Here is a 21,682-nt window from a genome sequence, read left to right as displayed (position 1 = left end):
ATCTTTATCACTCTAGCTCTCATTCCTTACTCTCTCTCTTCCTCTTGTGTGTACGGAATATCATTAACATACACACTACGGAATAACATACACACTACTTATCGATTACAATCTACTTATCGATTTCCATTATTTCTTTTCTCATAATATTTTTTCTATTACACCATCATCGGGCGTGAGTGTTGGGAATGGTCGGACACCTCTTATGAAGGTTCAGTTTTTTCCTCTGACGTATTAATTGATTTCGATACTGTTCAATCTGATAATGAGAAAGGGTAATGAATATTTCATGAGATCAGGATGTAAAATGCTACTGAAAGAGTGAGGAGTAAAATAAATGTCTTCTTCTACATGGAAGGGAACAGATGGATTGGGACTCTTTCACAAATCATCACAACTATTAATTTGTGAGTCATCACAAACTACCTCAAACAGCAAATTATTTCAAATATTCTAAATCACCTCAAGCTGATCTCATCTTTGAATAAGAGAGCGTCAAACTCTATAGTGGTACCAGCTTTTGGTAGCTTTCCAAAAACATTTTTAATTTCTCTCAAAGATTGAGAAATCATTGAATTGATAAATAAATGGTTCATTTTGTTCTGAAATGTCGAAACACCTTGAAACGTTGGTTCTCAATGCCTCAAACTGAACACGGTGAACTATGGAATCTCCAACACGTTCTATTAAACTTGGGAGAATATAGTTGTGTAGAATGATTTAACAGTCAGTTTTCCGATTTGAACTGTTATTCTAGTTTCTAGCTATGTTCATCAACATCCTATCTCAGTACCTTCATCTGAATATTGAGCTCAAAAAACTGCTTCAGAGTCATTATTCTCGTATACTTTTTCACTTTAGAAACACTCTTTCAAGATAAGAGGTATTTGTTTTTCCTAGCACAATTTATGTAAGTGATGTAAGTGACGTTATGTCACTATATGTAAGTGATGCAATTTATGTATGTAATTCATGAAGTAATGCAAAAATTCATTTTATTGAGAGTGTTCGATTTTCTAGTAAAATTGTTCTGTAATTAGAGAATGAACATGAATATTTATTTATCTATTTATACATCTATTTATACAGTATCATTCTCAATTATGAATGATTGGGGAATGAACAACAGGCTTAAATAGTGGAAAATTATTACTATTATATATCTTATTTATCAGATAGAAGGTGAAATTCAAAGGAAAATTTGAATTAATATTTGATTTTTCCTTCTTAATTGAGTGTGAAATATTTGCAAATAATTGACAGAAGGTGGATTTTATCTTCAAAAATAAGTTTCACTCACATAAGATGACAATACGCTAGAAATAAATTTCCAAATATCTGGATATTTTTTTCTATTCACTCTAGGACGATGTCTTAGAATGGTGGAACAATCTTGAGTAAAACATTTAACTCCATTTGTCACTGTTCATCACACATTTTGTGATTGAAATGTGAGACATGCACAATTTTTCACACATTAGTCACACAGTATTACTTCTTTTTTTTCACTGCTTGATGCCATATTATGCATTATAATCATTCCCGAAGTTTTCGTGCTCTAATTGACGATTCAATAGATCACTTAAAAATTATTAATTCTAGCATGGAAACAAGATAGCATAAGCTAGCTCATATCATGAAGAAAAGATAGCATAAGAAGATTTGTATATTATGACGTTTATGTTCCAAATTTCATTGCTGATAGTCCTAGTAGTTCTTTTCCTTGAAGCTATATGATGCTGGTAATCTATCATATTGTGTCGTTCTTACACTCTTACCCCGCCAAAACAGTAATAATTGACAATAGTCGACAGTAATCGGCTTGAGTTGAAAAAAAATCGGCTTGAAATTTGGAACATAAACGACCTATACCATGTGATATCTTATTCTTATAGTATCTTTTCTCCATGCTTATACGTTTCTATATGGTTGTAAGTAGCTCTATTTATCTTTGTTGAAGATCAACAAAGATATACCATGTGGTATCTTTTCTCGATGCTTATACGTTTCTCTATGGTTGTAAGTAGCTCTATTTATCTTTGTTGAAGATCAACAAAGATATACCATGTGGTATCTTTTCTCGATGCTTATACGTTTCTCTATGGTTGTAAGTAGCTCTATTTATCTTTGTTGAAGATCAACAAACAATATTGAATTGAATCAACTTCTCCATAGCCAGTGTCTTGATGGGTTCCTTGTAATAGATAAGCTACAACCGTTGATATCAAACGGACCACTGTGTGCAAGTAGCATACCAGTAAGGATGTTGTTGTAATGTAGCCAGTATATTGACACCGAGTCCACGCCAAATAAAGAGAAGCGAACGACAACTTGAAACGAAGCATAAGAAGAAGAAGTTTTATAGGAAACTCGAAAAAGTTGCGCTTTGGAGAGTTGTCGACGACAGGGAAGCTGTAGTGTCACCCACTCAAACAAATTACACCCAGTAAGCCTCCGTTCCTAATAGCACCGCGAGACTTGCTACAGTCAGATCCACCTCAAACTGTCAGAATTAATAGAATGAGGAGCATTTCTGCTCTTTAGAGGAAGTTCTGTCAATAATCAACGAGAATCCCACCGCAGTACGGTTCTCGTCAATCTGTCAGAATTAGTTGGGGTGGGAATCATAGATGTCATTCTTAAGAAATGCTGACAGATTAGAGTGAATCTCCCAGCCAGTTGAAACCATATCAAACGAGTTTTTGCTAATTAGCTTTAAAAATAAACAGTGAGCGGTCGTTGACCTGTAGAGTTAAGCTGCTGCTTTGAAGATCAAGTCGATTTAAATGGTGCTGGTGATACATTATTCATTCCATCAATAAAGTGGATGCTATTTAGTTTATATCAGTCTGGAGTTCAAGTTCGATTCTTTTTAGTGATTCTTCTTCTTCTTCAGTCTTGTATTACAGTATCCATGTGGTAATACTTTCCATGACTGTACAATAATAACATTATTCATTCCATCAATAAAGTGGATGCTATTTAGTTTATATCAGTATGGAGTTCAAGTTCGATTCTTTTTAGTGATTCTTCTTCTTCTTCAGTCTTGTATTACAGTATCCATGTGGTAATACTTTCCATGACTTTCTGTGTTGTACAATAATTGTACAAAATTAAATTAGCAAAATTATTTTGTTTTTTATTGTACTTTTTCAATTGAAAGGTACAATTTTCAACTGAAGGTATTACTTCAATTGAAAATTACTATAACTACTTGACTAGTTTGACTATTCACAAATACTAATTACTTTGATTTGAAAGTGTGTTGCTGAGTTGCTTTATGGGTGTACATGATATTCAATAATGATCAATCTATCCTAGAATAAATACTATAACTGGTTTCTAGTTTTGTCTTAAAGATGCTCTGTCACAATTGAACAAAACTGAAACAGAAATAACCCAAATTGAGTACGGTAGTGGATTTGTGAAGATTTTTGTATCCCAATTTGTAATCGATGATACATCCGTTATGTATGACTATGTGTATTATGAATACAGAATGGAGCGATTCAAATCTTGTCAATTCAACTCTGTTTCACAACTAACGATACTTTACGCTGAGTAGTTGATCCTAACGATTACGGGGAAAATCCATTGAAACATGTTTTAGATCATTGAGGAAAATCTTTTATTGAACCAGTTTCATAGGAAGTGAGCGCTGTTTTGTAAATGATGGTGAATCATAATCCGGTAAAATCCAGAAACTTGAATAAACAGATCGAAACAATAATCAATGATTATAGAAGAAATATAATCATGAAGTCGGATAAAATTATAATGGATTCCATGAATAATGAATTTCTTACTGATCTTCTGTTGTGAATACAATTTTGTTGTAGTAACAATATTAAAATGGATATCTAAATAAATCACGGATCTTGAAGTCGAAACAAATTATTTCGAATAATAAACTCCATGAAGAATAGATTCCTCATAATCTTATGTTGTGAAGACAATTTATATTGTGCTGTAGTAAAAATATCAAAATGTAGATCCAATCTAAAAACGGAGAATAGAATACTCGAGCATATTTCGCAGTAGATCAGGAGCAACAATATCAGAATAAATCTACTGAACAGCATCTCGTTCATTACAGTATAGAAATGGATTCTGATTGGGAATAGTGATTCAATATTGAAAAAATGATAGAACTTGTGAACCTCAGTTACAAACGGGTTGAACAGAGGGTTGAGGAGAAGAAGAGAAGAAGAAGAAGATTTAGAAGAAGAAGAAGAAGAAGAAGAAGAAGAGGAAGAAGAGGAAGAGGAAGAAGAAGAAGAAGAAGAAGAAGAAGAAGAAGAAGAAGAAGAAGAAGAAGAAGAAGAAGAAGAAGAAGAAGAAAGAAGAAGAAGAAGACGAAGAAGAAGAAGAAGAAGAAGAGAAGAAGAAGAAGAAGAAGAAGAAGAAGAAGAAGAAGAAGAAGAAGAAGAAACAGAGTCTAGGAGAGAGATTCAAATGGTTGCGTGCCTCTGTACAATATGGAATTACATTATAGGTAACCTGGTCGGGAGCCCATAGTGATGGTCACTTTCAACTGTCAGCATGCTGCATATTATTAACATTGAGGCTTTCCATTCCACCAATGCTGCCAGTATGAAGTGATCTGTTGGCGTTGGCCGTAAATCAGTAATAGGTTTGTTGTAATTTATTAGAGGGGAGGGGCAGGACATGACTGGACCTCAGGCCTCCTCCCGAACCAATCCAGTAAACTACCTCCCGTTTTTGAACAATTTAGAAACTGTGCTCTGTTGGTTTCCAGGTCAGAATGGAAGCTGAACATGATTTTGAGAGCTGCGCATGAAAGAAAGAGACGAAAAAGAGTGTTGCTGGGAATGTCTCGAGAAATTAACTACTATGAGTGAAGGAATAATGATAAAGTGTAAAGAAATGGAAAGAAGACGCCTCGAACTAATCTACAATTTCTTGGATGGTTTTCTAGGATGTTCAGTAGTTGAATTCCTCGTGATGAGAATGAGCTGGTTCCATATTGAGGGTCGAGTATTTTCCTGGAATAACCTTATAATTCCTAATTTTTATGAAACCTATTTTTGGACAAATTCTATCTAAATTTGGGATAGGAACAGTTTTGGCTTTAAACGTAGGCTATCAAGAAATTTCATCTGTCAGGAAGCTCAATCCTTTTATAATCTCCTACTCTTCATCAGCATCTATCTCCCATCTCTATCTCCGTCTAGCTCTCATGATCACTGACAGACAATCCTCATCTAGAGTAGCTCATCTCTCAACCGTCAGCCCACTAATGTTAGGCTACTTATGGTTGTACCATTCTAGTAATCACCTCCGAAATTGAAAGTAGCCATCAACCAAGCTGGACCGTAGTCCAACTATGATATATTTGTAGATCAACTATATGTGTATAGTTAGACCATGTAGTTGTCTAATTTCACTTGTGCGCCCATTTCATTGCTATGTAATTGTCTAGTATCCATTACTAAGCACCCAGGCTCACTTACACTGAGATTATTTTCTGCTTTTATTTTTGGTTTCTGGTCTAATATTTCAACTAGACTGATCTAACTGTGTGCTGGACAGAACCGCCTCACATTATATTATTTATTGCAGTAGATCTGTCTTCTACTTCTGGTGGCTTCTTCTGTATTTTCTTCTTCTTCTTCTTCTTCTTCTTCTTCTTCTTCTTCTTCTTCTTCTTCTTCTTCTTCCTCTTATTCCTCTTCTCCTTCTCGTTTCGTTATTTTCTTCCTGTTCATCAGCTGCTCTAGAGTAATGTTGCAGACTGTGATGAATAGTTGATAGTTGTTAGAAAACACTTACATGCTATGTCCCCTTCAGCGTGGTATGGTTAATGTTCTTCTTGCTAGTGGTTATTATGAGTTGGTGCTGAAGTGAAATTATTGAATTTCAAAGCCAATTTCTATATACTACTAGTAGTAGGCTTATATGATTTTTTGTTAACGTTACTCCACGATTCTGTTGATCACTTGAAACGTTATTCTCTTTCTTCGAATTTTCTTTTAACTTTCCATGCCATTTATTCTATTCGTTATTCTCCTTTTCTAGAAAAATGAGAGAGATTTCCATTTTCTCTATCCTTTCTTTCCCTTCTCCTTCTTCTAATTTCTATTCTTCTTCTTCTTCGTCTTCTTCTTCTTCTTCTCTTCTTCTTCTTCTTCTTTTTTTTTTCTTTCTCTTCTTCTTCTTCTTCTTCTTCTTCTTCTTTTTTTTTCTTTCTCTTCTTCTTCTTCTTCTTCTTCTTCTTCTTCTTCTTCTTCTTCTTCTTCTTTTCTTCTTCTTCTTCTTCTTCTTCTTCTTCTTCTCCATATTTCCCTTCGCTTCTTCTACTTCACCATCTTGTTCTTCTGCTCTTTTAATTTTCCTCATATATTGAGGCTTGCTTGTGGACAGATGCTCCTATCTAATTCATAATATTCCTCTATTTTCCAACGTTTGTTATTACAATGAGAAACAGGAGTAACACTATCGAGTGAGATTCACTTCATACTGACAGTATTGATTAAATGTGAAGCGTTAGTGTTTTCAACATTACTTGATGCTGTCAGCTCAAAGTGAATCTTACCATATGAAGGAAGTGTAATATATGAGTAATATGAAATCTAGAGTGCTTGGGATCAAGAATATGAAGTCAAAAAAGTCCATTTTGAGGTTTTGGTATCAATGGTTAGATCTTGTCATGCTCTATCGATTGGGCTTAACAGAACAAGTCGTTTCTCTCTAGTTCAATTTCTATTGTTGTTTGAACTTAACAATACAATCCAAAAGTTTCTATCTTTGCTAGGTAATATCAGTATAAGTCATTTTGTACTGTTGAGGACGATTTTTATATTTTAATAACATTCAAACGAATGACTGGTAGGTCGTAATCCTCTGTTTCTCTTTCTCCGCTTTCCACTTTTGTACTGCTCTTTCCATCCAATTCCATCTTCACGAACTGCTGCCTGTCACTCATCTAATTTTTCGGGTTCGAAAACTTTCTCACATTTTTACACCTACACAATATTTCTCAACTCGGGCTATCTCTATCCTCATAGCCCTCTTCTAACTCATATGAGTAATATGAAATATCAAGCTCGAATAAAAATCATAGGAGTAGGTCAATGAGAATATATGTATCGATTTATATTCATGTCAACCTTTACCTCCACTTAGTTTTGTCAGGGAAAAACAATCTTTCAGTAGGCTACCTAAGTTTCCTCTGTGACTTTATGTAGTTTGTAGGAAGGAAGATAGAAGATGATGAAGTAAAGAACAATATGTTAAAGAAACAGAGGTGATCTCCGAAATAGTAGCCTGAGCGTTTAATCGTGTCGGGTTAAAAAGCGTCGGACTAGCGGGAGCAGACGGCCGGTCTTTACCGATGGATGGGTGGAGTCTGCTTTAATGGAAAATCGGCGTCACTAACCGACAGTGGCCGGACCACCGAATATCCGGATAATCGATCAGCGATCCGACACGCGTCGATCAGCTGGTGACGTACAGGCTGTTAGCATGCACATTCAAAACTGTACTGTACCAACCAATTTCTGCTGAGGATGTTTTCGTTGCAGCAGAGAAAGCTTATACTTATTTATTAAACTCATTCTAAGAAAACTTAGATTGTTTTATTCTATGGTTGTAGCTGATTTAGAAATCTCAAACAGAGAAGATGCAAGCATTGGTGCCATAGAGAAAACCAGAATGATGATGTCAGAATTATAATAAATGAAACTCTTGGAGATCATCTAGTTGTTTCTTAAACAACTTATTCTTCACTCCATCATCTTCTATCTCTCTTTATAAGAATCACATTAAGCCATAAAGGAATCTCAGGTACTGAAACATTGTTTTCTCCTGACAAAGCTAAGTGGAGGTTAAGGTTGACATGAATATAAATAGATACTTATATTCTCATTGACATATTCTTATGATTTTCATTCGAACTTGATATAGGCATAGAGAAACGATAGCATAAGTAGATATCCCATGGTATAGGGAATTTATGTCGCAACTTTTACTGTTATCTCAAGCCGATTACCATCGACTATTGTCAATTTTCACTGTTTTGTTGGGGTGATAGTGTATGAACGGCAGAATTTGAGAGACTACCAGCGTCACACGTCTGTATAGGAAAGAACTACGTAAACTATCGGCTTGGGATAACAGTAAAAGTTGCGACATAAACGCCCTATACCATGGGATATCTACTTATGCTATCGTTTCTCTATGATATAAGTAACCTTGACTAAGGTTATCTATAATGGGGATATCCCCATATTGCCTAATTAACAGGTCCTCCTCGCCTCTCTATCAATGAGTTATCCACAGTTTGTAACAGCTGTGCCTAGTTGAAAGTTGTGTGTATATTTTTGGCTTCAAAATTTTTCTAAAATAACTTAATTTATTCAAAGTGCGGTGATATTGAGTGCAAAATTTGGTATTTTAATCATTCTAAATTCAAAATTTCTAGCTAATATATATTCTTGGACAGAACTTTCAACTTTAAATTTCCTCAGTAAAACATAACCAATTTTTTCGGACATTTCATTATTTATCAAAATTTGGGAACAGAATAGTTTTGGGCTATGCCTGTTGTTCTATTCCGTTCATATTCATTTATGATTTGTAATTATATCAACGAATAAATAAATAATATAATAAAGGAAAGAGTCGGCTTATACACGTACGGGATAGGAAGTTCATGAATCACGTCTGAACTATTGGATTGATTAACTTGAAATTTGGCTAATTGATTCTTAGTGTACCAAGGATGTTAAAGACCTATTTTATTTTTTTCAAGATCACAAAAGGTCAAATAATATCAGTTTGTCAAGTCTTTAATTAGACCCTTGCGCTAGTTATAAACATAAATAGATACTCCTAATCTCATTAACCTTTTCTTATGATTTTTATTTGAAATTATTATTTTTTGTACTCATATATTCCACTTTCCAAAAAAGTATTATCAGTTGATGTTCCACTTTTCAATTATTATTGACAACACTGCAGTCTTAATTTAGACTTAGACAGAAGTGTCGGCAATAAAAGTCCAATTGAAAAGTGGAATAAGTTTGATCCTGTATTCACTGCATGTATAATGGACTCTCGTGTAATCAAATCTTTCAATAATGCATTATGAAACATATTATACAGCATGGTTCTAATAATCTTCAAACAGTAGATCACGCATAGTGATCTAAAAATGCAATCAGAATCGAGAGTTACATCGGGAATAGGCCCATTTTTTGGGCCGCCCAATAATTATCAATTTTCAACCGAGACCATAATCAAAAAGATCAAGATCACGCTACTGCTACAATCATAGGCTAGACGCATAGACTGCAATCATGCTAGAAAAATAGACTACTATCATAATGTTCCCATAGAGAAGATTACAATCCTATGAACAGAATAGAATAGATCTTTGAGCTATCGTGGTTTATCAGTGTTAGGTGGTAGGATTCTTAAAAGACCTGTCCTAGATCCTTATTATCACGGAATAGTTACAAAAAGCCAAGTGTGCAATAAAGGTTCTGTGATATGGATTCAGATACGAACTTTATTCATTTATTCATTTATTCATTTATACAATAAGTACATTATCGGAATGATAGGGAGAGAAAAAATAAGGTAACTTGTGCTATTCCTCTCCCAAATTGAGATTTCGAACGTATTATTATTATTATTATTATTATTATTATTATTATTATTATTATTATTATTTTATTATTATTATTATTATTATTATATTATTATTATTATTATTATTATTATTATTTGAATATTGCAAATTATTTATTTTGGGATCACTGATTGATTATATCAATGTACTATTTCTATGTTTTTTTTAATATAGGTAATGTAAAACTTGACTCCTCCAGTCAAACCTTCTTTAGAAGGTTTTGGAGAATTTATAATTCGTCTGGTTTATAATAATTGAAATGTTCTACTGAAAGGGAATCTTCTTATCTTTTATCATTCTTGCTTTTTTTTATTATTCTTCATTTGTTTTGTTTGTAAGATTTATTTTTTTATTTTTGCAATTATATATTTTTGTATATAAGTGTATTTTTCATTTTTGTTTGTTATATTTTCTTTAATAAACTCCCTTCTTCTGGGGGTACCAGGACGAAGGAAAAAGGAAAGGAAAAAATTATTATTATTATTATTATTATTATCATTATTATTATTATTGAAGGACGGATTCAAGGATCCAAAGGCTCAAAGAACCCCACGTTTAGGAACGTAACACATAGTCCGAAATAGGTCAAGGCCCGGTTGCACAGAAGCCGGTTAATTATTAATTCGAACATTATTCTTCAAACAGCCCACTGATTGGAACAGATTCGAGGCTTTCTCCTATTCAATAGGGTTATATACCCATTAATATTTGGAATATTTCATGAAAAAGTGAACAAAATTCACTCTCAGAATCAACATGCCTCTATGATTATTCAATAAATGACTTAATAGTTAATACTGATTCCAGACTATAGTTTCATTCATATATAATAGTTGATTGCTGAGTGCTTTGCTGGTGAAATATCAAATCTCAAACCCATCAAATACTTATATACTTTCATACTTTCTATACTCCTACTCCTCATACCAAAATAGAATTACAGACGGGTACGCGACTAAGGGTACAGACACTTAGTAAAAGTTTAGATTCCCGAAAAACCCTATTCTCTTGATGGTCTATACTCAGTTATTATTCTATCAGATCATATTATATTCAGTTTGCAATATTAAGGAATTCGGTTAAAAATGTACAAAACAATTTAACTATTTCTTCATCGTTCGTTCAAGGCTCAAGTACGGATCATATTATATTCAGTTTGCAATATTAAGGAATTCGGTTGAAATTTTACAAAACAATTCACCTCTTTCTATATCGTATAATGCTCTAGTTACGCAAGCCGCATCACTTTCAATAGCACCGTGATGTCCAAAGTCATCAAAATCAACGTGTATGATGCTGAACTCATTTACTGAAAACATTACATATAGAGTCTATCTATACACATTACACATACTCAACACATACACATTACACATCGTAAGCTATCTTGCATACCACGTGGCAGAAGCATAATTAGGCTTCAGGCTTCCAGGCTTCAGTCAAATGTACTTTGAGAGCACAGAGATGATGAACTAGCCTAACATCAGGCAAACATTATCCGTGATTTATTGCATAGTCTGGGGCAATTGGGGCTAGCCTAATTCTGAAGCACAGAATACATTACTACACTATATGACGTATCACTAACAATATAACTACAACCATAGGCTACTATCTGCGTGTGATACTATATCTTGTGGTTATTTTATACAGTAATTTTTGATCATCTCAGAGATCGTTAGTGGTGTCTTTCTCTGAGTTTCAATTACTATTGAATTAACACACTCATTACACCACGAGCGGAGTAAGTACTACAAGCATCAAATTATTTATCATTTTAGGAGGCGTGCTTGTAGTAGGAGTTGGGTACTGGAAATTGAATGTGAGAATTGTTAAACTGTTTTTAGAAAGGGATCGTTTGAGGAGGAAAGAGAATAAAAAAAAGCGAAGTAATTTTGAGGTTTATTGTTGCTAGAATGAGATGGAAAGAAGTTTAAACTGGAGAAATTATGACTGTAGGGGAAGGGTAGTTCACAGGACAAGGAAGGAAATAAACAGGTGGAAAAGAAGTCTGAGACATGGGAAAATGATTGATTGATTGAGTACTTTATTTATGTAGATTACAATATATACTGGCTTATACACTTATATACAATTGCTTACAATACAGCAAAATTATAGATGAATTTACATAATATAGACTAAGAAAATAATTATTGAACTGTATATGATATGAGAAAGCAATTTGTGATATAATAACTATAGATAATAATTATATTGTTATGTATCTACATAAATTGGCGGAGCTTTGGTCATATCAATGTCCATTCTTCCGAAAGAATATTAAAAATATCCTCCCCACTAACTCTCTACCAAAGAGCTAATATCTCTTCTATATATAATGATAGAAGAAGCTTAAAGAAATGAAAATGAAGAATTGCGATATTGTTTTAAAGGAGATGAAGAAGAAGATTAGGAGGAAAAAAGATCAAACATATAGTTATTGATGGATAATTCTTGAAAATCTCGAATGAGAAAGAAAATAAAAGGAGGATTGAAGGAATTTTGAATAAGAAGGAGGAATAGAAAAACAATAAAATTAGAGAAATTCCTAATGGGAACGAGAAATAGAAGGAGAGGGAAGTCAGGGAAGGATTATGAAGAAGAGTGAGCTGAAGAAAGCGATAAGGAGAATATTGTTCCATAATTATAATATTATTATGATTGAGAGAAAAATGTCGAACTAGCCAGAGATTTTAGTCGAAAATATTAGAAAATGTATTGGAGAGATATTACCGTATAGTGATATTAGAGAGGTATTAGAGACTTTGGAGGGTTGAGGAGGGTATGAGCAGGAAGAAGAGGAGAGAAAGGATGGAAGAATAGAGAATGATCAAACAGAGAATAGATAAGGAAAGAAAATGTGGAGAAGACAATAATGATTATGATAGGGGATTGATTGATTGAGTACTTTATTTATGTAGACTACAATATATACTGGCTTATACACTTATATACAATAGCTTACAATGCAGAAAAATTATAGATGAACTCACAAAATATAAACTAAGAAAATAATTATTGAGCTGTATATGATATGAAAAAAGCAATTTGTAATAACTATAGATGAAATAGATATTATTGTTATGCATCTATTGTTATGCATGAATTGGCGGAGCTTTGGACATATCAATGTCCATTCTTCGAAAAGAATATTCGAAGTATCCGAGAATAAGAGTATAAGAGATAATTCGAGGACGGAGAATAAGAGTGAGAAAGAGGAAGTGCTGTTAAAGTTAAAGTAGCAGAACAAACACAAAAAAAATCCACTTTCCGAGTATAAAAAATAAAGAGAGATCACTAATCTCCAATCAACAATTGACCAAACCGACTTTTCACAAGTCATCGATTGGCAATCATGCTGACCGCCAATTAAAAATCGGCCGTTAATTGTTCCGGTCCCTCTCCTCGACTCCTTAAGGAGATCTCTCCTTAAGGATAAGGAAAGTTCTGTTGTCAGCGGGTCAACGAGGAAGTAGTGGTTTCCTTCCTCTTTGTTTCATGTGGCCTGTAAAACACAAAATTTCAACTCAGCCATTCTCTTTGAATATACTAGAATTCACTTTGAACTGCCAGCATTATCAATGAATAACAGGTAGGCTACCCATTCAAACTATAATGACAGTTGAAATGCGTAGGCACAAAGTACAGCTGAAGTTTATAAGGAAATGCGCCTTTCACTCCTACAATGGAAATGCTGCGATACCTCTCTTCGAATCTGCTCTATAGATTATTGTTTATATTGGAGAGTAACAACGGTTCTAGAATAGAAATAAGACAATGAGAGATAAGAGATGTGCTGGTGAAACGTATCAAATTGGTACATTTGGAACTTGTATGCTCTACTTCAATAACATACAAAGAAGGCTTATTAAATAAATCTATGTTCAAACAATCATATTATGATTATGAGCAAAAGTGATTGTTTCACTAAGTTTAGTTCAACCAAGAGCTCTCTGTCCAAAGTAAACCTATCTTGGAATCGGTGTTGTATTATTTAGAATAAGGCTAGGCACACACCAGTTAGTCAAGACAAGACAAGACACGTTCAGTCACAATACTTCACATAGTTGCTTATGGCTTATTGGGTTCAAGACAATCATATTGTGTGCAAAATTGATTGTTTCACTAAGTTTAGTTCAACCAGCAGAGTTTCTGTCTAAAGTAAAATTTTCTTGGAATTGATTATTGGTGTTGAAATATTCAGAATAGGGCTAGGCACACACCAGTCAGTCAATACAAGACAAGACACGTTCAGTCACAATACTTCACATAGTTGCTTATGACGCAACTCACGCTGATTAGGCATTGCAATTAGACATGTCTCCATGAGCAACCATGTGAAGTATTGTGACTGAACATGTCTTGACTAACTGATGTGCGCCTAGCCTAAGATTACAGAAACCCAAGATCAACTCAATCCCAGATCATATTACTGTATATATTATACAGTATCATAATATTATGATTGTTTCAATTATAAATTAATGAGTCATCGTTTATTTCCGAAGCAATTCGTTGGATCAGTTGATAGTGTAAACTCGAATTTGAATAAAACTTATATTCATTGATAAAACAGCCTAAGATTACAGAAACCCAAGATCAACTCAATCCCAGATCATATTACTGTATATATTATACCGTATCATATTATGATTGTTTCAATTATAAGTTAATGAGTCATCGTTTATTTGCGAAGCAATTCGTTGGATCAGTTGATAGTGTGAACTCGAATTTGAATAAAACTTATATTCATTAATAAAATCTTATAGCACCCTCAATTTAAAAAAAAACTTTAAAATAGTTGAACAACTAGTTTGTTAATTTAAAAGTAGCCCATTTCAATGAAGTGTCTTATATTCATTGTACGTGCCTCATTGTAATTTCAACAAGCAAAGGAAGTTATTTTCAGAACCACAATTTAAAATACTTTTTAAACCAAGAGTAAGAACGTTCCAAACTGAGATTGACTGATAAATCAACTCCTAATCTCTACAAGGGCCATTCATTTCTACTCCCACTCTTACTTTTAAAGCGTGCTTCATTCATCAAACTGTCAGCATTAGTTGAATGACATTATTGATGTCATTTATAAGAAATACTGCCAGTTCATTGTGAATCTCACCATTATTTTCTCCGTTTTAAGCTGTCAGCATTGATTGAATGGGTAGAAATGATTATATTTATAAAGAATTCTGAAAGTTTAGAGTGAATCTGTAGTTATTTTTTGCTTCCATTGCCGGCAAGATTACCGATGAGACCCTAATGAATTGAGACATGAAACGAGTCAGACTTGAAATAAAATCCGATACACATAAATTAATTCTCATTAAATGTCGATCGTTAATTGGTAGGAAGCTTGTCAGCAATTAATTTCGGTTAATCCATTAAGGCTCTTGCATTAATTATGAAGATAAAGGTGTGAAGTTGGGTTGTCAAGTTAAACCCAACCACAGATTATAATACATTACTATACTTTTCAATCATATATCACTATCCTTAAGATATTATATATTAGTATTTTTTCCTACATGACTCAATTTTGACAGTAGTAGTAATTTAACTTCAATGACTCGTGAATGAATTTCGTAAAGAATTTACGTTCTGTAGATTGATGATAAGTGGGGCCTCTATTGTATGTTGAATTGTAATATATTTATATTGTGGAACTTTAGATTTGGAAGCCGTCTAATCAAATAGCCGTCAATGGGCCTTACGACTGTCATACTTCAGCCGGGACCGACAGTTTAACGTACCCATCCGATAACATGGGAGTGATCTGGTTAAAAAATTTTTGGTGAAGAGGGGTGAAGAAGAAGAGTGAAATCATAACCCTATTTTGGACTTTGAAAATGTTATCTGAATTTGGGATAGAAATAGGGTTTCTCTCTCAGTCAGTGCGTTCTTGAAAAATAATAAATAAATTAATAAGATAAGAAAGAAAGATGAGTGGTGCGCTTGCACCTCTCTCTCACAATTAATTAATACTGTATATTTGATTAGAAAGTGATTCTCCAACTGTTAGCTGTTATTAGCTGTTAGCTTATTAACTGTTAGCTTAGTAGCTGTTAGCTGTTAGTTAATTTCGGTTAATCCATTAAGGCTCTTGCATTAATTATTATGAAGATAAAGGTGTGAAGCTGGGTTGTCAAGTTATACCCAACCACAGATTATATACATTACTATTCTTTTCAATTATATAATACTATCCTTTAGATATTATTAGTATTGTTTTCTCTATGACTCAAATTTGACAGTAGTAGTAGTGGTAAATTCAACTTTAATGACTCGTGAATGAATTTTGTAAAGAATTCACGTTCTGTAGATTGATGATAAGTGGGGCCTCTATCGTATGTTGAATTGTATGAAGCTATTATGAAAATATTGTGGAACTTTAGATTTGGATAATGGTTAGAGAATAATTCATCCAACTATTCACTACTTATTTTAGCTTCAATGGATTGTTTTGTAAGATTGATGTTCAAAGAGTACAAATCTTTTATTGGTTATCTCGTAGTGGCCTGATTCCTCTGTTCCTCAAATGCCATTTGCTGTTGTAATGACGACAGGATCGTTGCTCTCCCATTGGCTAGATCGTAGCAGGCTGAATTTTCTGTCCCACTACTCTTATTAGCTGTTGATGTGTAAATAAAAGAGCAGTCTTTATCTTTTTCTAGTTTCTAGTTGTCTAGTTCCATGAATGGATTGGTAGAATAGAACAAAATCATACTAGAATTTGATTCTCTCATTTTCTTCTAACAGTAGCTTTCATGGAGGTACGTATTCTCTTGCAAAAGCATATATCTCTCTACGAATATTAGGTTACTGTTAAATAAGCCAAGAAAGAAAGCTGTGACAAGAAAATGAACATACGAAAACACCAAAAGTTCTAAAATTCAACCAGTTATTGTATGGACACGATATAATCTATGAAAAAACTCAATGCTTTCCCTCTTATCTGAATTTCTTCCATGGTTTATCCCATTCGTGTGCTATATCTGATCAGAAAACGAGATTAACAAAATGAAAGTATATGAAAGCGAAATATACACACTTGACGTCATATTAACAGTTTTGCGTGACATATTGACATTAATTTGAGTGAGACATTAGTCTAACTGAGACATTACCGGATGATTATCAGATAAGATCCGAGATAAAGAGTACACAGAAAGTGTGTTAATGAGTCACTGAAAAACCGGAGAAATTTGTGAATAATTATATGACAATCAGTTTCAATTGTCAGCATCTTCTCTATAAATACCACTAAGGCCTCCCGTTAAAACAATACTGGCAGTATGGAGTGAATCTTACACCAGATAAGCGTGTGAGGTGTAGTCAATGTCGAGGTTAACTGGCAGTTTAACCGCGGTTATTTTTAATTATGCAGTCACAATGAACAATACCGCGCCATCTAGGACGAGGAAAGTGATGACCGTGTGAAGGATGCTCGAATTAAGGATGAAAAAGGACGAAACTCTCGTCTCTTCCCACGCTTTTAACGTGTACTTTCGCTGAATATAATCTTTGTGTTGATGTGATTAATAATGCAGCATTTATGAGTTGGTAAGAGAACGTAGGTCAGGGTCTCGATTATTCATATAAGGCTCTTCGTTTTGATTGAATTTTAAATTTGATTAAGTAAACATTAAGATACATAACACATGAATATAATTAGAATAAAAATCCAATTCCTGAGTAGTGAGAGTCATCAAAAATTCAGAACGAATTTGGGATGACTTCAAAGTTCACTCCATAATTCGTTCTAATTTTATCTAGGGCAATAGTTCTTTGCGTAGGTTCTGAGATATCAATTTGTACAATTTGATAGACACTCCTATGTCATCAACAATGTTAAGCTTCATGAACTTAACTCGATTCCCAAGCAATCAAGTTCTGTTGCAAAGATAATTTGCATATCCAAGGATTATTTTATAATATTGTAGACGCTCATCAGAATGCTGGGCATAATTCGATCCACAAGTTCAATAGTTTATCGCATAGTGCATGTATGGGGATACCAATCGAGACTGCATAGACTACAGTATTTTGCTATCAACAATGTTAATGAGTCTTATCAATCCACTCCAATTCCTAACAATTATTTAAGTTGCATTGATTATTCTCAATCACTATATCCAATGATTACTGCATAATGATCGGCAATTTATGCAAGTATGCGAGTGTGTGGGTGTGCATTACGTCTTCATAATCTGCTTTAATTGGCTGCTGCACTGGTGGCTGGCTTAAACAATTTCATTAGTTTAATAGGAGGCGTTCACACAGAAGCGAGGTGGCAACTTGATAGTGACATTAGACGGGTCGAAGACTCTGATTTGCATAAAATGAGGTCGCTAAATAAATATTCTAATGGCAGTGTCCGAGAGGATACGACACTGCCACTGTGTTCCTTACTTTTCAGCTTATCTTGGTTTTTTATATACATCCTCCTGTTTTTAGTTTCCTCTCACTCTGCAAGTAAACTGCATCTCAATTTTATATTTTGAGTTCCCATTCTCTTGCTTATCCTACATGTACTCAGTAGCTCAGCATCTCAGTTTGAACATCTCCTGTCTTCCTTACTAAAGTAAATATCTGTGTTCCTTCCATTTTATTTTCTCTCTTTTGATCATCCTCTGTTTCACTTCTTTTCCTCTTTCATCATATCCACACTCTACGTGTACACATCATCTCAATTTTCTATTATGATATCTCGTCCTTTTGCCTTTGTCCTACTTCCCCAGTCTCTTCATTATTGTTTATTTGAAAATATACATATTTGAGGGCACCAGGAGATACCTGTATTCCTGTATTGCCCTCTTTAACGCACACTGAGCAGTACAATTCAAAAAAACAATACATTCAAACAATTCATCTTCTTATTTCTTAATCATGACGTACGTAACGTAAAATATGATTTAATTGTTCGTCTTCACTCCCAATTCTCCTTCTCTTTGGCCTTGTCATTCTCTCCCTTCTACTCTACGTTTTCATGTTTTTATTCTTCATCTCCTATTTTTCTTCTCCCTTATTATTTTTCCATCTGCCGCCTCTATCCTGTATCTTCTTCTCTTTCATAATTCCTCCACTCTTTCACACCTATGTCTACAATCTATCTCATCTCCTTCCTCACTTTCATTGATAATTTATTCCTCTTTCCGCACTCATTTTGTATTCTCATCTTCTTCTCTCCTCACTTCTACTTACTTATTGTTTTCCTTATCTTTATCCTTTTCCACATTTTTCTCTTCATTCTCCTTTTTTATGCCTATTTACATATTTTTTCTCTCCCACTTTTCTTGTCTTTTAATCTTGTTCCCTTCTCACTTCGTCTATCTTTATCCTTCTCCACATTTTTTCCTCCATTCTCCTTTTTTGTGCCGATTTGCATTTTTTTATCTCTTTCCTCACTTTTTTTGGTCTTCCCATCTTGTTCTCTGCTTACTTCGTCTATCTTTATCCTTCTCAACATTTTTTCTTCATTCTCCTTTTTTGTGCCTATTTGCACCTAATGTGGCATAATATCACTTGCACCCAGATTGTACAAGAACAAGTACAAGCACAGTAGCAATCCTTATTTCCAAGCGCTACCATTAAGATACTGAAATATAGCAAATGGTCAGCCGGCTGGAGATGTTTCGCTGCTCTGCAATTGCACCTTTCACACAAGATAACGTCTCTCATTAACTTCAAACACTCACAAAACCTAGCGCATCTCCATCTCTCTCACTCTGCCTATCTTCTTCTGTTTCTCTCTATTTAACTCTTCCTAACTCTTTCTCTGTCCCTTGCTGACTCTCTTCTTCTCACTGTCTCTTGCTCACAGTGTACCTTTTTTGAGAAAACAGAGATTCAGCTCTTAGCAAAGTTTCCATCCAGTGTGTTGGTAGAATGATATAGTTTATATTATCCATTTCCTTCATTTATTCTTCTTCCTTTGTTCTCACTCTGCCTCTTCCATTTTCATATTACCTATCTTCTTCCTTTACATCTTCTCTGTTTTATATTTTTCTCTCTGCACTAGGCTAGTTGATTTTCCATATTTGCGAGATATCTGTCATTCTGAAAATGAAAAGTTCTACCACAAAGAAAATTACAATAATGTAGGTACTTATGTGGAGGATACTAGCAAGTGCATGAAGAGCATACTAGATTCTATGAAGTGGATGTAGCCTATGTCGAAAAACCTATTATACAGCACATTTTTTATAAACGAATTCACTATCTGCTGTCAAAGTGAGTTAATTAACTCCAACTCTCATCATGTTTCTTATGGATAATGTGTCCCACCCAAGATCCAACCAATGCTGGGTGTGGTGGCCCCACCAACAGTAGGGTGTGAATAGGCCTAAGATACGGTACAAGAACATTCATTTGCTACATTTTATGCAGGGGGCAAAACAAGAAACATTTTCACGATTTTGTCGAGTCTCTACAAACTTCACTTACTTACTACACTACGTTACTTTGACACGTTGGATTTCCAGCTACGCACTACTCTCGTACTTACTTGCTACTAACTGCGTACATCCCCAATACTTCCACACACTTAATTGCACTCTAAGTTGTTAGGTGCAATGGAGAAATGTTTCTCGAAATGCTTACACTTCCAGTGGGAACTTACAACTCTGCTTGTTGTATAATGTCTTGGATGTGGGAAAATGTTTAAAATTTTGTATACAATGTGTAACCGTCATCCAAATTAGTTGAGACTCCAGTATATCAGATATTCAATACTCCAGTAATATTATTGCTCTAGCCACAGAATATGGAAAAATGTTTCTGTGAATGCTTACACTTCCAGTGGGAACTTACAGCTCTGCTTGTATAGTTTCTTGGATGTGGGAAAAATATTTAAAATGTTGTATACAATGAGTATACAAATTAGTTGAGACTCTAGTAGATTAGATATTCAATACTCTAGTATTACATTATTGCTCTAGCCACAGAATTTACAATCTAGTATAAAAGTTTTCTCTGTTTTAAAGGAAAGATCTATTATATTTATATTGCAACCAATGATCAATTTTCATATTGGAATAAAAATACACAATGAATCGCTAATCACAGAAAGGGAACATGTCCAACTTTTACAAAAATCTTTTTTTTTTCAAAATATCAACTATTTAATGTAAGATACATCGTTTACTGTAGGAAGGATACATGTCCAACTGAAAGCATTGTAATGACGACGTTTTGAATATTATAATATCGTTTATTACAGGTTTAGATTCAGGTTTAAATAAGTTTTTTGTCTCTCCTGTAAAATTATGAAAACTGGTCATGTTCCCTTTCTGCAATTAGCGATTCACATATATTGTTAAACTCTACAGGTTAAACCTGTACCAAATAAAACTGTAGGATTTGACAATATTTATTAGTGTTTTTATTTTATTATGGGACAGTTCTATAACATTGACAGTGACTCAGTCGAATTTTTATTTTGATTCTTAATGTTTTTCTTCCTATTTCTGTTGCAGATACGTCACAGATTCGGTTGCTACGATGAAATCACAGAGGCGGACCGAAGACGTGTGCGACACTGTAATTGGGTTCGATTCCTGCGCACGTCGGCATCCTACAATCCACAGGTCAACCTCATTGGCACCAAGGTCAAAGGTCAGTTTACCCCCAATCATCACTCAAAACTCAAACTTATTCATTCATTAATGAAGATCACAATCGCTAGTTCCGATTAATAATTAAGTGATAAAAAAAAAAATAAATTCGTATGGCTTTTGTTGGTGGGGAGTTCCCTTTCGGGAATGTTCCACCGCCTGAATATATAATTTAAGCCGTCAATGGGCCTTACGACTGTCATACTTCAGCCGGGACCGACAGTTTAACGTGCCCATCCGATAACACGGGAGTGATCTGGTTAAACAACTTTTGGTAATGAGAGGGGTTCGAACCCGGGATCTCTAAAAATTTATTTATTTATTTATTTATTTATTTTTTTTTTTAAGTGATAATATTGGGGTATCGGTGTCACATACGGAAATCAATACTTCTCTCAGTTGAAACATA

At 34.1% G+C, this 21,682-nt stretch overlaps 1 protein-coding gene across 2 annotated transcripts in view; it reads left to right on the top strand.

Annotated features, from left to right (window-relative positions):
- LOC120351476 (zinc finger protein 829-like) overlaps window positions 1-21,682 on the top strand; it is a 221,931-nt gene that overhangs the window by 66,625 nt on the left and 133,624 nt on the right. For both annotated transcript variants that reach the window (XM_039429022.1, XM_039429021.1), the window contains exon 2: window positions 21,136-21,274. In XM_039429022.1, coding sequence (XP_039284956.1) covers window positions 21,136-21,274 — 139 coding nt within the window. The remainder of the gene's footprint in view (window positions 1-21,135; window positions 21,275-21,682) is intronic.

The sequence above is a fragment of the Nilaparvata lugens genome, chromosome 5 (genome assembly GCF_014356525.2).
Source record: "Nilaparvata lugens isolate BPH chromosome 5, ASM1435652v1, whole genome shotgun sequence".
Classification (NCBI taxonomy): Eukaryota; Metazoa; Arthropoda; class Insecta; order Hemiptera; family Delphacidae; genus Nilaparvata; species Nilaparvata lugens.
Note: the sequence above shows the minus strand (reverse complement) of the source record. Positions and strands in the feature narration are given on the sequence as shown.